At 41.7% G+C, this 16,718-nt stretch overlaps 1 protein-coding gene across 9 annotated transcripts in view; it reads right to left on the reverse strand.

Annotated features, from left to right (window-relative positions):
• Positions 1 to 16,718, reverse strand: part of ppfibp2b (PPFIA binding protein 2b) — a 93,399-nt gene that overhangs the window by 26,962 nt on the left and 49,719 nt on the right. For all 9 annotated transcript variants that reach the window (XM_026172758.1, XM_026172756.1, XM_026172752.1 and 6 more), the window contains 2 exons: positions 14,978 to 15,091; positions 5,313 to 5,462 (listed from right to left, as the gene is read on the reverse strand). In XM_026172758.1, the coding sequence (XP_026028543.1) occupies positions 5,313 to 5,462; positions 14,978 to 15,091 (264 nt within the window). The remainder of the gene's footprint in view (positions 1 to 5,312; positions 5,463 to 14,977; positions 15,092 to 16,718) is intronic.

The following is a 16,718-nucleotide window of genomic DNA, read 5'->3' on the forward strand; positions in this document are numbered from 1 at the left end:
AAACAAGACAGGATGTAAAGACAGGAAAAAAACAGAGCGTACAATAAAGAAGAGACATGAAGGTGCACAGAGCAAAGTCTCTAACTGTTCTTTTTGTTCACACACATTAAATGTTGAGCAAACTGTTGGTCTAAGAAAATGTCACAGCTCAGGGGAATCTTGTTCCTGAAAAGTGGTTGCTTTAGTACTTAAAGGTGTTCGTGAGACGGCAGCGAGCCTGTGTGTGGTGTTGGTGTGGTTTCCTGAGGTGAAAGTGTTTGGCCCCGAGGAATGCTCAGAGTGGATGCTTGCCATTCCTCCTGACAGCCTACCGGAGCCTCGCAGCTGTTACTAACCACACACACAGACACACGCACAGACACACACATCCTGACTTTACTGACAAAAATGCAGCCCCATCATAACGTAAACAAAGCAAAGCACCTCAGCTGCACACCGGACATGTTGGATTCTGGTGAGTACGTATGTGCATCTCAATACTGAATCAATACTAAACCAAGACAGCACCAACTTATAAAAACGGCTCATTGACAGGACTGATGTTAGATTTATGTGGTGGAGCCTCAAGCTGAGAGAATAGGCCTCATGATCCCTGAAGCAGCCTGAAAAACAGACTAGATAAAGTGAATAAGTGCCGCCCAATTCCTGTTGAAGTTTGTGCTGCTTTTTTACATTTTTTGCAATATAACCTATTAAAAAAGGACTGCTTGATAATATCCTGCACTATTTTGTTTAATCTGCCTGTTAGATTTAATGACTCATTAACTGAAGGTGCCGAAATGCTGTTCCGGATTGTTCCAGCTCATTGGCTACATGAACTCATGCATGTAACCTAAATGGATTTTTTGGATACATTTCAGCACCAAAACTACTGTGTTAGGTACAGGCATGATGCCTTGGATTAACAGTAGCCACATGCTAGAAAGTGACAAGATTGCATGTAAAAGATGGGAACATGCTGCAAATATATTTCTAGGAGCACACAAACGGATTTACTAACATCTGCGATATGCAGGTTACTGCTAATTGCACCAGTATTTAATGCTGAAAACAGGTATTGCATTTTTTGTGCTGGATATTAAAATGAACTGACCACCCGTGCTAAGCAAACAGTGCAACTTTTGTAAATCACTATTTTAAACCAACATTTTAAACATCAATTTAACAGTAGTGTGAGACAAAGTGGTGCAGCTAGCATGACGTGAGTAGAAAGTGCCAAGATGTTGGCACTTTCTACTCAAACCAAGGGTTTGCAGGCAGTTTTCTTATGAAATAAGGATCATGTCAGGTACACTAAACTCAGGTTCACTGTACCTGAAATGGTATCTGAAATACTGGACAGCTCCCAGGATTTATTGACAGAATGTGGCTTCCTGACTGAATAAAAAAGTTTTCTGCTAAGACAAATGTTCTTCTTGTTATTGAGTGAATGTGAGCTTTGCACAAGAAGCAAAGTCAGCTCACACTTGGTTTTCTCATAGAATCCGACATCGCTGGCAGTCACGTCCTGCAGGATTTGCAGTGTGGCTATCATGCACGTTCAGTTAATGTGCACCTTACAGGTCAGAAAACAATATTTCAAACTACATCCTGTCACTTTTTGTACATCAGCCGTCTGTTCCTTCTTTTTTCTCTGTCCTCTCTCTTTTCATCTGTTCCCTTCACTATCTCCTCCCCTCTGTCTGCTTCCGCTGATGCTTATCACACTCCATCCATGTGCGGTTGCAGAGTATGGGCCCCTGCGTGTCAAAAATGCTGTATCGTGTTTATTCTATCAGAGCATGGCCCTGGATGGCTTGTGATAGCTTTACACACAGACACACACACAGCGAAACCACATGAGCAGCCTTAGTATCCGTTTGTGCCAGTGGGAAGCAGCTGGGTGTCACAATGAACAAAGTCCACACAAAGAAACTAGTGAAGACAAGCAAAGGCTGCTCAGCCGGACTTGGTTGGAATGCGTGTATGTGTGCATCGTTATTGTGCGTTCTGTCAGTGAGGGAAACAGCGTCCTAATGTAACTCTCACCTTCACCGAGGCCCAAACCTGTTGCTGAGCTGAGCAGTCGTTTTCACCTACAATCATTGGCCACTTCATTGGGTACACCTGTTCAAGTGCTTGCTAATCAAAATAGCTAATCAGTAAATCAAATGGCACCAACTCAATGGATTTAGGCATGCATGCATAGTCAAGATGACCTGCTGAAGTTAAAACTGAGGACCTACATGGTTGTTGGTGTATTTCAGTGGGTGCTGATCTACTGGGATTTTTCTGCATAACCATCTCTACGGTTTACAGAGAATGGTCCAAAACAGCGGTCCCCAACCTTTTTTTGCTCCACGGACCGGTTTATGCCCGACAATATTTTTACGGACCGGCCTTTAAGGTGTCGCGGATAAATACAACAAAATAAAAGAAGTTTTAAGAAAAGAAGATTTATTCATAACACGTGAAAAGACCCAGGAAAACAGAGTTAACGATAAAAACGATAACAAAATGACGCTGAAAACCGATAAAAACCCTGAAAACCATACATTTCACACCTGAGCCTCAACTCTCGCGGCCCGGTACCAAACGACTCACGGACCGGTACCGGTCCGAGGCCCGGGGGTTGGGGACCGCTGGTCCAAAAAACTGAAGATACCCAGTGAGTGACAGTTATCTGTGAGAAAAAAAACTTGTTGATGCAAGAGGTCAGACATGAGCAGCTGCTTTGAGATTATGAGAAGGCAACAGTAACTTGAATGACCATTCCTCACAACCAAGGTTTAAGATCACCTCTCAACATGTCAAAGCTTGAAGCAGAGGAACTACAGCAGCAGAGGACTACACCAGGTTTCACACCTGTCAGCTAGAAAAAGAAAACCGAGGCTACAGTTTAAATGGGCTCACCGAAATTGGAGAGGATTGGAAAAATGCTGCCTGGTCTGATGAGTTTTCTGCCGCAGCATTCCTGGTTAGATCAGAATGTGGTGTGAACGGCATTAAAGCTCCAGCCTGGCTTGCATCAACAGTTCAGGCTGTTGGTGGTGTAAAAGTGTTGGGGGATATTTTAATGACGCACTATGACACACTCACTTAAATGCCATCGCCTACCTGAGTACTGTTGGTGACCAAGTCCATCCCTATATAACCACAGTGTACTCATATTCTAATGGCTGCTTCCAGCGGGATAATGTGCCATGACACAGATTGTATTAAAATGGTTTCTTGAACATGACAATGAGCTCACAATACTTAAATGGAGGGTGTTCACTTTTCTGTAAAAGTCATGACGGCCATACTAGAATTATTGATTTCTTGACTTCACAAGGTGGAAGGGCTTTAGGTGCACCAGGTATTAGTGAGGCTCGTGAGTTTCAGGTGTTTTTTCACAGTTTCAGTTAATTATTTCTAAAGTCTCCGATCAAAAACAAAAACTGTTCCGCTGACTCTTTGCAGGATGTGAGCAGGGTGGTGCTTAAACTACTGTTTGATGTGTTCTGGCTTGTTTCAGAGCCTCACCAGTGAAGTTTGTACCCCATCCAGACACATTTCATCATTACCTTTGCCAGTCAAATTGGCCAGAGGGTGGGCATGTTTTCACCATCTGCCTGGTTATTATCTGGGTGACAGATATTTCAGGATCGCAGGACAGATTTTTCATTTGGCCTCTACGATTTCCATTTAAATGTGGGACAAAAACTGTGGGAAAATCCTGCTCGTGTGACTTTTTCACTGGTTTAGTGGGTAAACCAAACCTGAAAAACAACAAAAGTAACAGCAGGCTGCTGCTGTGGAAACGAGAGTCAACATGAGAGTTTCTAGAGAAAGCTGTAACGGTTTTTCCTTTTGGTTACACATGGCTTAAAGACAAACCGCTATACAAGCGTAAAAAGTTTAACCGTTACCATGAAACTTCAGCAACTGAAAGGATTTTTTTTAGAAAGATAGCAAGAGGTCTGTAAGTAAATCTTTGAATAAGAAAATTATGAAATCTGTACTAATTTGCATAAATTTCCAACAGACAAGTGTACAAGGTTTCATGTACAGACTGTGCCTTGTGTGAAATAGCCGTTGCCTATACAATAATGTACTTACAACTCTGAGGCTGATAAGAGCCCTGTGAATAGACCCGGTTAGCATCAAACACACATTCCACCAATCACACTCCTCTTTAGCGGGATCGTCTGCCACCAGCCGACAGGTGAGGTCTCACAGACAGGAGACGGGAGGAATCAGCGCCTCATAGTTTAATCCACACATTAACATTTGTTTTCCTTCTTTATAAAAAGCTTGGATGAGAGAGTATAACTTGTGAGAACAAGCACAGACGCAGAAACCAAAGTTGCAGAAAGAGTTAAAAAGCAGACATGTAGTTACTGTTATATCTGTAAGCCAAAATATTGCAAATACATATTATACAATAACATAATAATCCCCCCTCCCCCCAATCTGTGCCTTTCTACTGTGACAGCAGTAGCCCCTGGTGAATGTGCATGTTCCCTCCTGGCTTTGAGACAAAAAACACAATAAAACCAGACAAACAGCTTCCATACATCCTTAGACAGCATGTCTGAACTCCCCAATCCTGTGGTACTGCTCGTACCACAGGATGCGTGTCCCTAAATAACCCCTCATGGAACATACGGAATAAAGATTATTAAGCTTTATTTGAAAAACAGTGGTAAAAACAATTGTGTTGTCTATTGATGTGCATTTTGAAGGTGATTTCATTCAAACCAAGCGGTGGCTGCAGACCTGATCATACCAGCGATGATGTTTTTGTTCCACTGGTTGCTCTTTGCAGCTGATAAATAGCCCAAACTAGCAGAAATGTAGTGAAGGATCACCCAGGCAAACACAGCTGAACAGTTAATGACAGTTGTGATTATTCAAGACGCTAATATCACATATTCTGATGTTGCATTACAGAGTTTTAGAGTTGGGCAAGATGAAAAGTATGAGACAGTTGGTATCTGGCCTTTCCACCTAATGAAGTACCTGAAAATCAATGTGTATAATCAAAGTACCAATAACTGTTTAATACCAACAAGTAAGTTAAAATAATACTCTTAATCTGTGCCCTAAAATTAGATAATGGTTTATTTCCCAACCATAAACAGGATTAACTGTGCAAAGTAAAATGTTCATCCTCCTGTTATTTAACTCTACAATACATCAATATGTACACAGAAGGGAAAACTTCCACTCAGGCAAGTGTGGCAGGGATCTTGGCTTATAGCCCATTAAACACAGACATCATACAAGTTTTCCATTTCTAGATCAAAGACTTGAATGTGTTTGAAAACATGTTTGTTGACTTTCCGTACCTCAGCTTTGTTCTGCTTTGTGTCTGTCGAATCCTGCGGGTGTGAGTTGGTTTGCGTCTCCTCCATGCTGACCAGCTTCAGTTTGAGAAAGGACACCTCATCCATCAGATCCAGCTTCTGAGTTTCTAGCGAGGTCCTGCTCATCAGCTCCTGGGAGAATCACATGTGCACCATCTAAGTCAGATGCATGGGAAGCAAACACGCAACTTACTCAAGCTAGAGCAACGCAGCTTTTGGAGATCGGTGTTGTGAGACTAAGCAGGCTACTCCACTCAGCGTATTATTGTTCCCACACTAACAGAGCAGAGCGGTTGGGGCCCAGACCCCACAAAGCTAAATATATACACACACACAAGCGTGCTAGAGACTCTATTAATATATGCCTTCTTTGGTATGAGAGAGAGTAAAAGAAAGAGCATCTAAAAAAGAGAGAGAACGAAAAAAAGCACTCTACTGGACATGAAGGAACGTTTTTCTGACTCATACAAAACTCTGTTGCTTTCAATTCCTCATCTAAACTCCTTTAAATTGCACTTCCTCCTTTCTAAACTCAAACTACAGTTGACCTGGATTGCTGATTAAGCCTTTAACGTCCATCTTCTTGCTCCATACTTGTTTAGTATGAAACATTTAGAAAGAAATGGGAAGAAAAAACACCCCCAAACAGACCAAATATGAACTTACCAGCTTTTTGTGCACCAATTTAAAAAGCTTAATAAGGAAAAACAAAATTGGGACACGTGTAAAAACTAGGACTGCCAACTCAAGTGTGACCCCCACTCATGATAATATAACAATAACTGTGGAAAAAAAATTACAACTTTATATGATTCCAGGAGGTTTGGTTCTGGGGCAATGGTGTCGAATGGCGGTGGCTAAAGCTGCCATATCCCTGTTACTTTTAACTTTGCTAAACAGGACAAATGTCGTTGATATATGCAGGACTCAGCTTGTCCAGTTAAAGCAGAGCACTCGATTAGACCAGCTACGCCCTGTAGTCACACATGTGCGAGTCAAAACACACAGTTGGGTATTTAACCGAGCAGTTAGCGTTAGCTCAGAGCGCTGTGAAGGCAAAGAGGAGTGGGAGCTTTAGAAAGAGCACAAACAAATCTGAAAATGAACTAACTGAATGAAGGCTCGCAAAAGTTCACCTCTTTCTAGTCCAGTTCTTCAGTCAGAAAAGCAACAAAAGCCAAGTGAGTGAGTCAGTGTAACGTAACCGCTTTGTTATGGGAAGTGATTTTCCCGTAGAAGTTGCCGCTTTGACAGAAATGTTTTTGCTGTAAGAGGTAGTCATATTTTCTTTAGTCACAGTCAGCAGTAGGTACTGAAAGTCTTTTACTGAGAAAGCAGAGAGCTGTGATGAAGTGCAAACTGAGGCTGTAAACATACATTTTCTGCAGTTTAATAGTTTTTAATATATCACACTCTTGTTTTAAATCTCTCGTAGAGACATCGGATAGGCAGACTTTCTCAATGCCTCCAAATCGAGCTACTTTTATGTTGTCACTTGTGTTTCATGAGCCTTTGATTATTTTTGTGTGCTTTTACTGTACTTGTTTGTAATTCTTCATTTTCTTTGTTCTGCTTTTAACTGTCTTGTGCTCTCCCTCCCAGTTTTCTGTAACCTTTAAATGTTTCTCAAACGTTTTATTACGATTTGTTTTACCGTGACTATCTTGTCTTGTGAAGCATCTTGTAGCCTTATAGTTGAGCTATATAAACGTATTATTAATGCAAAACTTTTTTGAGATGGTTTTGGAGCAGAACAACAATCAGAATCATTTTTTGCTTCTCTATTTTTTCATTTGTGCGTGCACATTTTCAAAATGCCAAATGAATCAAATTCAATAAAAAAGATGCTGGGATTTTTTTAGAATTATAGCCACACACTTCTCACATGAGCCTATTTTAAATAACATATATTTAAGACAGAAATTCAATGACTTGTGAGCGGTCAAATAAAGTAGATTACTGTCCATTAAATGTCAGACAAGGAATTTCTTTCTAAACGGAAACATCACACAGTAAACAAACTGTGTCAACACCACAGCCACACAAATGAACAACTAAACCCCATAATCACTCCAGCTCAGCAGCCACACACACACACACACACACACACACACACACACACACACACACACACACACACACACACACACACACACAGATATTTAGAAAATCTCTTTCGTTATGGCAGCTGACTGTCAGTTTGCAATCTAACACCAGTGTCACTTACAGAGGGATAAGCCGCAATATTTAGAGGTAATTCATCCACACGCTGTGGTCATGGCCCACGGCTCAGCTGCCTGACATTTGCTTTCCTTTAATAATGAGGCCGTGCCGTGCATGTGACTAATTATCATATGCACCACAGAATTTATAGATCCCTTTAAAGAGGCTGTGCTCATCTCCAGAGTTAAATATGGCACGACTAGACAGGAGAACTTGAAGTATATACTATCTAACGTCTTGATGCATTCTCAATCATCCAGGAAAGTAAATCTCCAAAAAGTTGATTCTGTTCATCTGGACGTAGCGTTTTGTGGGAGAAATGTTTCGTCACTCATCCAAGTGACTTCTTCAGTCTCAGCTGACTGCAGGTTTCCCCAAATCTTATAAACAGGACATTTGCATAATGACTGAAACCAGCCCACTGAAGGTAGAATGGGCTGGGAGGTCAGTTCCTTAATCTTAACCTCATACCACAGGCTATACCCAGGGGAATCTACACCAAGCCTGTATGGTTTACCAAAAATACATAAACAGGGTGCACCTTTAAGACCGATTGTCTGCATGATCAACTCTGTCACCTATAACATCTCCAAGTTTCTGGCTTCGATCCTCAACCCGCTGGTGGGCAGCTCTGAACACCACATCCAGAACACCCTGGATTTTGTTGAGAAGGTGAGAGATGTCATTATGGAGGCAGATGAAACCATGGTCTCGTACGACGTTACATCTCTCTTCACTTGCATCCCAGTCACGAAAGCGTTGGAGGTAGTCCGTAAGAGATTAGGATGACCCCAACCTCAGCAACAGGACCACTCTCAGCATCGACCAAGTGTGTTTGAACTGTGTCTTCATTCCACCTACTTCACATACAAGGGTCAGTTCTACAGGCAGAAACATGGGTGTGCCATGGGCTCCCCAGTTTCACCCATCGTGGCCAATTTGTACATGGAAGAAGAAGCAGAAGAACTGCACATCAAGAAGGCCCTGAGTAAATGTGGTTATCCCAGCTGGACTTTTGTCAAAGTGGGAAAGGCACCTAAAGAAAGCTCCAGCCGATCCAGGAGAGAAGGACAACCGCTGCCCAAGTGAAAACCTGTAGTGATCCCATATGTGTCAGGAGTATCGGAGCAGTTGAGACGCATTTTTTCTAAACGCCGGGTCTCTGTGGCTTTTAAACCCCAAAACACGCTGCGCCAAAAACTGGTCCACCCCAAGGATCGGCTCCCCCGACACAAACAGAGTAACATAGTGTACGCTGTTAAGTGCCAGGAGGATTCCCGGGATATATACATCGGGGAAACCAAACAACCTCTGGCGAAGCGGATGGCACAACACAGAAGAGCCACCTCGTCAGGCCAGGACTCTGCAGTCTGTTTACACCTACAGGCCAGTGGACACTCTTTCAAGGATGAGGATGTACACATCCTGGACAGGGAGGAACGCTGGTTTGAGGGCGGAGTCAAGGAGGCCATTTACGTGAAAAGGGAAAGACCATCTCTGAATCGAGGAGGGGGCCTAAGGATACATCTTTCACCATCTTACATGCTGTGATTGCAGCCATTCCCCAACTCTCTGTGAATGGTACTCATGGCCATTGATCAGTGGGTTTTGGTCAGTGGTTGTTGATCAATGGTTATGAGAATTTGCATAATTAAGATTAAGGAACTGACCTCCCAGCCCATTGTTCCTTCAGTGGGCTGGTTTCAGTCATTATGCAAATGTCCTGTTTATAAGATTTGGAGAAACCTGCAGTCAGCTGAGACTGAAGAAGTCACTTGGATGAGTGACGAAACATTTCTCCCACAAAACGCTACGTCCAGATGAACAGAATCAACTTTTTGGAGATTTACTATCTATTTGTTTAAAAATTAAACACTCAATAAAATCGCAGAAGTAGAAGTTTGGTACTGTTTTTGCCTGTGAACTTACCTTTACATCGCTCACTATGTTCTGAAAACAAATCCCATGCTGTTCTATTCTCTCGGTGTAACTAGCATGCTGCCCTATTATATGTTACAGTAGGCTCTGGTGCATAGGTAATCTTCTTATATATTTACCCCGTCATTTTATGTCATGTCATAAGTAGTCATCTACTCTCAGCCCCTTTCAAATATGCACTGCTTCTGATTTTAACACGTCAGTTTTAGGTCTGTTTGAGCACCTTTGCTTGCTCCCCTGTAAAAAGTTACATCAGGCACTTTAAACCTAGCAACAGTTCATTTTTTATGTTTTTCCGCTATGTGTTGACATGCCAAAAGGTTATGGAGATATGAGTTCTTCACTTCAGGCAGGTGAGCTTTTTTGACTCAGACGTGACCATATTTGGACGAGAATGTTGAGATCTAAGTTATAAGCTAAGGCTTGCAAGCTCTGGTTTTCATGTTGCATCTATAAAATGTAGAGGTGCAAAATCAAGATACATAAAAATATCCTCATTTCACTCACCAAAAGGCAAAGCACAGATTCACTGGGCATTCTGTGTGACATGGTCCCAAATGACAGAAAAAGATTGCCAACACAGTGGAAAGGCTCAGTTCAGTGACTACAGTTAGCTGAAATGAGGCCTGACCAAAATCAGCTATGACTCTTCATGCTGGCATAGTTGTTAATCCAAGCAGTCGGCTGTTTAGGCTAACCTTAAATCTACCCAAATGTTAACACATTCATCTTTCACATGAAAGATCCCCGGCTCAACACCCAGAGGAGACACTAACTAAACCTCAAAGGGGGTGACAATCTAATGCACTCCTGGTCCCGATCCAAAGCCCAGATAAATGGGATGGTTGCGTCAAGAGGAGTGTCCTGTGTAAAATCTGCTCTGGTTTAAAAATCTGGACACAGCCACTACAGCAACCCCTTGGGAAATATGGAAGCAGCTAATGTCCTCAGACATGCAACTGGACGTTGACGCAGCCTGCACTGGCATAAATGCTGGCATGGCTTCAGCTTTGAGTAGGTTCAAGGCTCTGCTTAGATTCACCACAGAAAGAAAACTCAAGCGTGACCTTTAGAGCCAACCTCAAGTGCCAACAGCAATTTTGGCACTTTCAGGATCCTCAGCCTCAGTGGTTCTCATTTGATTCAAGCCATTCCCATAACTGTAGGTAGGATGTGGCAATCATCATCATTTGCAAGTTGCAACATTTTATTATTTTATTATTATATTATTGATATTTCTCAATCTCTGGTTGCCAAATCACGGACTGTTTTAGAGACCTCCGCCTTTTTGTTTTGGCCAAAAACGCAGAAAATAAAGAAACATTAGCCAGAGAGTGCATGGAAACCAAAAATACTGGGAAATTGCTGGGCTGTTGATATTTTTTGGATAATAATGAAGACAGTGAATGACGTCTGCTGTTGAGTCAATTACATTTTTAATGAACATGGCAAAATATTAAAACATAATGGCCCATGAATGTTTATGCGCGTTATACTTGTCTTGTATGTTGTTTAGGATACTGTGTAACTACAACAGTGTAAGCCGTGTAGACAGAAATGTCTCAGTACAGTAATTTTTATGTCTAAATAAAGGCACTGTAGGACATGTAGTCACAGTATGACTACATGTGTGGGTGGATATCCTCCAGCATGAGAACTCTGCACCCTGTGGTGTGTGTGTGTGTCCTGAGGGCTATTTCTTATTAGATTAGTTGTGGTTCCCACAGCAAACAGCAGCCCTGCAGCGCTGAAACATAATGCTGCATGGCTGGATAAACTCTTGTTCGCCTGTCGCTTGTCTCTCTCGCTCACACACAGACACACAACTTGTTTGTGTTTGCTCATGTGAATACTATCCTGTGAATACACTACACAGAATCAGACGTACAGCATCCATCTCCACGCCCAGCTGACGTCTGTTAACGGAGGCGCTCATGTTGGCAATGTGCTGCCGTATGAAGTCCCTTAATTTCAGGCGTTTTCAGGTGTCCTTCTACCCCTGTACACCTTTTTGTTTTTCGGTTTCATGCTGACTGTCCACTTGAAGGTGCTGCACTTCACTTTTTCCCATTTTCTGGGAATAATCTAAGCTTCAAACATCTGTGGAGAGTTCTTAAGTCAGGGGTGTCCAACTCCAGGCCTCAAGGGCCAGTGTCCTACAGGTTTTAGGTATCATCCTGGGTCAACACACCTGAATCGAATGATTAGTTCATTACCAGTCACTTCAAGACATGTTGAGGAGGTCATTTAACCATTTAGATGAGCTGTACTGGATCAAGGACACATCTAAAACCTGCAGGACACCGGGCACGGAGCTGGACACCCCTGCCTTAGCCTCCTAAGACCTGAACTCTTCCACAGCATGCATTTTTAATTTCTCTTTGATATTTGGGCATATTGGGGCCCGATGAATGTAAAAACAAAGAATTACCAGATTTTTTTTACCTTACTTTTGTTTTTAAGAAAAATAAGAGCCACGTATTAGGATATTCGTTTAAAATTTTGAAAGAACAGTAGCAGCATAATGTCCTCGTAAGTGGATATCAGGCCCTTGTAGAGCAAAATTGAGTATTTTGGTCTAAATAACCCAAAATGTCCTAGGAGGTAAAGTCAACTAACTTAGCATCCAACAATCCGGAGCTTTGCTGATATTTTGTTTTTCAAAATCTTCATTTTGTTTTTTTTCCCCACTTTTGCTAATGAAAGCATTAAAATATAAATGTGATTTTATGTGAAAACATAAACCCGCAGAAATCAGAAGATGAATTTATCGTGTGTCACAACCTCGGTATGATCCAAACCAGTGTACTCATACTTGTGTATTAGACACTGCAGAAGCAGACATGTTTGCCACCTTTTAAATCCTTCAAACATGCCCTGTAATTATGCACGGAGAAGATTTAAGAGGTACATAACTGATAATAAAATACAACAGACACAACAGACGAGATAGAAACTGAAAACACCGGTCCACAGTTATCTTTCTCCTCACTCAGCCCTCATCTCTGCAAACCAAACATCTCATATCAGATTAACTATTTGAGCAGCGGTCGTAAACTGTAAAAGGGAACCACTCGCAGCTACTAACAAACAACCACAAACCAGGACGACAGCTGCAGATCAGTGCAGCTAAAACCAGGAAACACCACAAACGTCAAGTCACAAACCAAAAAGAAGATCAGTAGCAGCAGAGATTTTTTTTAAAAAAAGAGAGAGAGATGTTTTATTCCTCCTATGTTTTTACCTAAAACTGGTTTAGATCACTTGAAAAAACATCAACAGCAATAACTAATAGATAACAAAGGGTGGCTGGATGAGGGAGAAAAACGTCACGGCCGCGGTGGGGTATTTATTTGGGGGCTGTGGCCTTTTTATCCTCTGTGCCGACAGCGAGGAGGACAAAGAGCCTGTTGACGAGTCTAAACAGAAGCCTGATTCTGTGATGCACAGAGCTGCAGGCTTGTTGTGTCCAGCTTGGCAGAGCTCACGAGCTTGCCTCACTGGTGACGGCAACCAAAACAACTGAAACGACTAGAAGACTCTGCTTCAGAATTATGACCTACTGTGGGCAGCAGTAGAGAAATCCAAAGACTGGCCGGCTGAATAAACTTTCCATTTACTGCACTTTGCTCTACAATTATTGTCCAGCAGTGCCTTAAAGTGCTAAGTGCTTAGGAGCGCATACTAATGGGATTTTCAGTAAGGACAGACGTTGATGCACATGAGATAGTATTTACTTGTTTCCTGATACTGAAGACAACAAAACTATAAAACAATACAGATTCAACTGTTGCCTCTGTTCGCCTTGCACACATTTTGCAACATGTGACTGAGATCTTCACGCAGGATTAATATAGTCTGTATTTGACATTAATTTTCATATTCAAAAAACCCCAAAGGCTTGATGCTTTGACAATTCTTTTCAGTTAAGGACAAAGTATGTACATATAGAGAGATAGATTATATAGAAGTTATATGAAAATTGCTTTGATGTTAAAAATAAATCTTTGATAACTCATAGGCCACATTGTACCGACACAAAGGCTTTGATCAATTCAAAGTGTATTCTTCTTTTTATTCGCTTGCTCTTAGTCCAGTTTAAATAGACCTTCAATGCTCTGTCGGTTTCCAAATATATCCCTTTGTTATTAACCTATGTTATAAATGTACTCACAGTTTACCAGATGTTGTAATGAAATGAATATTTAATAATCAGACTGGCCCATTTTCTGTCAACATCTTTCAGTAATGCTTTTGAAACACACAGGATTTCACCGCTGCTCATGTTTTAAAAACCACGTTTATGGAAACCTTTTTTCGGTTTCGTGTATCTGCTGCTGAAATCTGGGCTTTATTTCTATGTTTTGACTGATTCTCATCCCTCCAGGACCGACAGCAGTTGCATTAATGTAAAGTCAACATTAGTGGATTACATCCGATGAATGGGACATAGCTGGTAGCAGAACATTTTACATCCTTTATCTAAAAAGGTCACCTTCAAACTCACTGTACTGTAAGAGTAAACTCTGTCTAATCTCATTACATCTCACTGAACACTGAGTAACTTCGAGCTTTGACCCTTTAAAATCTAGTTGTTTTGATGTCTCTGTTATACCCACCACACAGCTAAACAGGGACAGAGTCAAAGGAGGCCAGCGAGCATAAAATCAAACTGGAACCCTCAATAAAACACTGCGCCACTCCTTTATTTATTCATTTACAGTAACAACTCACTCCTGCACTTTAGTCACTCTGAACATCCTGTTGGATAACTCCCTGCTATCACCTGAAGTCAGCGACTTGGTATTTGCTCTAACGTAAAACAGAAAAAAGACACGCCAAGTGACAACAAGGTCAACTCAATAAGTATGACCTCTGTCATAGTTTCATTTTCAGTTACCATCTGTCTGGGCACCATTTGAGACCACATTTAGTGTTTTAAATATAATACACTCTCCTCTTTAGGCTGATGCAGTTTGCACTGAGAACAAACAGCTACGGCCCTCTGTAGAGACCCTGTGTTAATACTGTTATAGCAATATATTTTATATACGGGGGTTAAAACAGCTTTCTTAATTGATTGAAATTAAACTAGTACAGAGAACCAAACAAACTGCAGTTCATCTAAAATCAACTTGAGGCTAGTTCCACAAAGTGAGTCACCATTACCACTGGCTCCTTTGTTAAAAGTCCCAAAGTTAGTGGTGAAATCTAAATTTTACAGATGATTTCACTCTCTGCTAGCCTAGCTTGCTGCCTTTAGTAGTAGTTAGCCAAAATGCTAACAATGACATCCAGAAACCACAAAGGCCATGTCCACCTTTTATGCAGTCTATTACTACAAATGCCATTTTCTTGCCATATTGTCTGTACTGTAGCATCAGAATCCCTCCAGGGTGGATCAAGCAACATGCAAACAATAATATTTCATCTGTTCAACATTTTTCTGTGACAGGTTTATAAATGGTGTTTTACACGTGCTTTACCTGTTGGAGCATTTCTTCAGTGGAGGCCAGTTTCTGGCGGTGTTCCTCCAAAGAACTTTCTAGGTCTCTGATCTTCTCTCCCTGGGCCTCCACCTGGTCGGTCAGAACGCTCACCTGGTGGGTGACACAGTCATACTGTATTACACCGTCCTCAGAGAGCGCTGGCTGATCACATGCTTAAGATAAGGAAAAAATAGATAGAAATATGCAGGAGTTTTAGTTGGTAAACATTGTTTCTGCTACACTGGATACTGGATTTTAGTCACTGATACAAGTTTTTATGGGAGATAGAATTACTATTACTATAGTACTATATAATATGCTATATATACTGTATAATAGTACTAATACCTGTGATAGACAAATATTATCAGTTTGAGTCTACCCTACATATTCAAAAGTCCACAGCTTTTGGTTTATGTTTGTGTCTTTATGTCTTTTTCTTCTTTCAATCCACATAAAAGAACACATCATCACATACTTCAACTCCAAACCAACACACACACATTTACTCAGCAGTCTGTCACCTAGGAATGTATTGCACACTTACTATAATCTCTCTGACAACCCATTCACCTCCTGCCAAACGTGCACCCACACACACACTCAAAGATCCCTCCTGTTCACCTAAACGATGCCAAATCCATCTGACAGCAGCTGACTCTCTGTCACTTCAGTTTCTCTGATTTTTACCCCTGCAGCCACGTCCTGTCGCACATTGCTCTGGCACAAAAGAATATTTTGTCAAGTTTTTGGCTTGACACTTGTAACCGCTAACAGAACATGAACATGTGTTATTACAGAGGGACTGGTCTGCTAAACCTGCCCTCCCTGGCACTGATGAACCATGAACAAGTGAGTAAATGAATGAACAAGTATCTGAATGAGTCACGTCTAAGAGCCTTGTGTTAGGTTTCGCACCAAAAACATGGATACCACTAACGCTTGACAAACATGACGCAAAGATAAAGTAAGTAAAAATAAAGAAACAACACGGCGTGATCTTGATATGACTGTATAAACTCCAAATGCTAAAGACAAAAGTTAAAAATACCCCTTACCTCCTTCCTCTGAGCCACACACACACAAACAGAGGTGAATGCTCTCGACAAAGCTAGAAGGAAGTTAGTTACTAACCACAGAGTGTGTCTATACTAGCACACGCTGAAGCAAGACAAAGCTTCACATAAGCAGTCTTAAAGTAGAGGCAGGTGAAAAGGCAGGAAGGCACTACGGAGGGGCAAACTGTCCACAGCCAATTAAATCACCAGTCAGTAAAAACAAGCCCCGGTTCACTTGGATCTCAACCAATCACGGGCAGTGTCAGTTGAGGAATGTGTAAGAAGTAGGTGTGCGGGTGGTGGTGGTGGTGGTAACGAACGAGATGTGGACTTTGTGAAAACTTTGCAAACCGGGGTTGTCCAGACGGGTGGTGCACTTATCATCAAAAAAAAATCATCCGCTCGCGTGGGCTTCCCCAGAGCATAAAACAAACATACACAGAGACACGGAGAGCATAAAGGGGCAGTTCCAAAACGACAAATTAACTAGGAGGGATGTAAAGACAGACTGTGGAAATCACAGCTGCATGAACTGGCTATTAAAGAGTTTTGACAGCACAGAGCACCTCCTGACATCATATAGTTAGATGACATATAATCATCTTTACTGCAGCCGACTAGGCGCTGGCGGTTACTGCACAAGTCGTATGTAAACACCCTCACATGCTTTCGAAGGTGTC

This window comes from Astatotilapia calliptera, chromosome 7 (genome assembly GCF_900246225.1).
Source record: "Astatotilapia calliptera chromosome 7, fAstCal1.2, whole genome shotgun sequence".
Lineage (NCBI taxonomy): Eukaryota > Metazoa > Chordata > Actinopteri > Cichliformes > Cichlidae > Astatotilapia > Astatotilapia calliptera.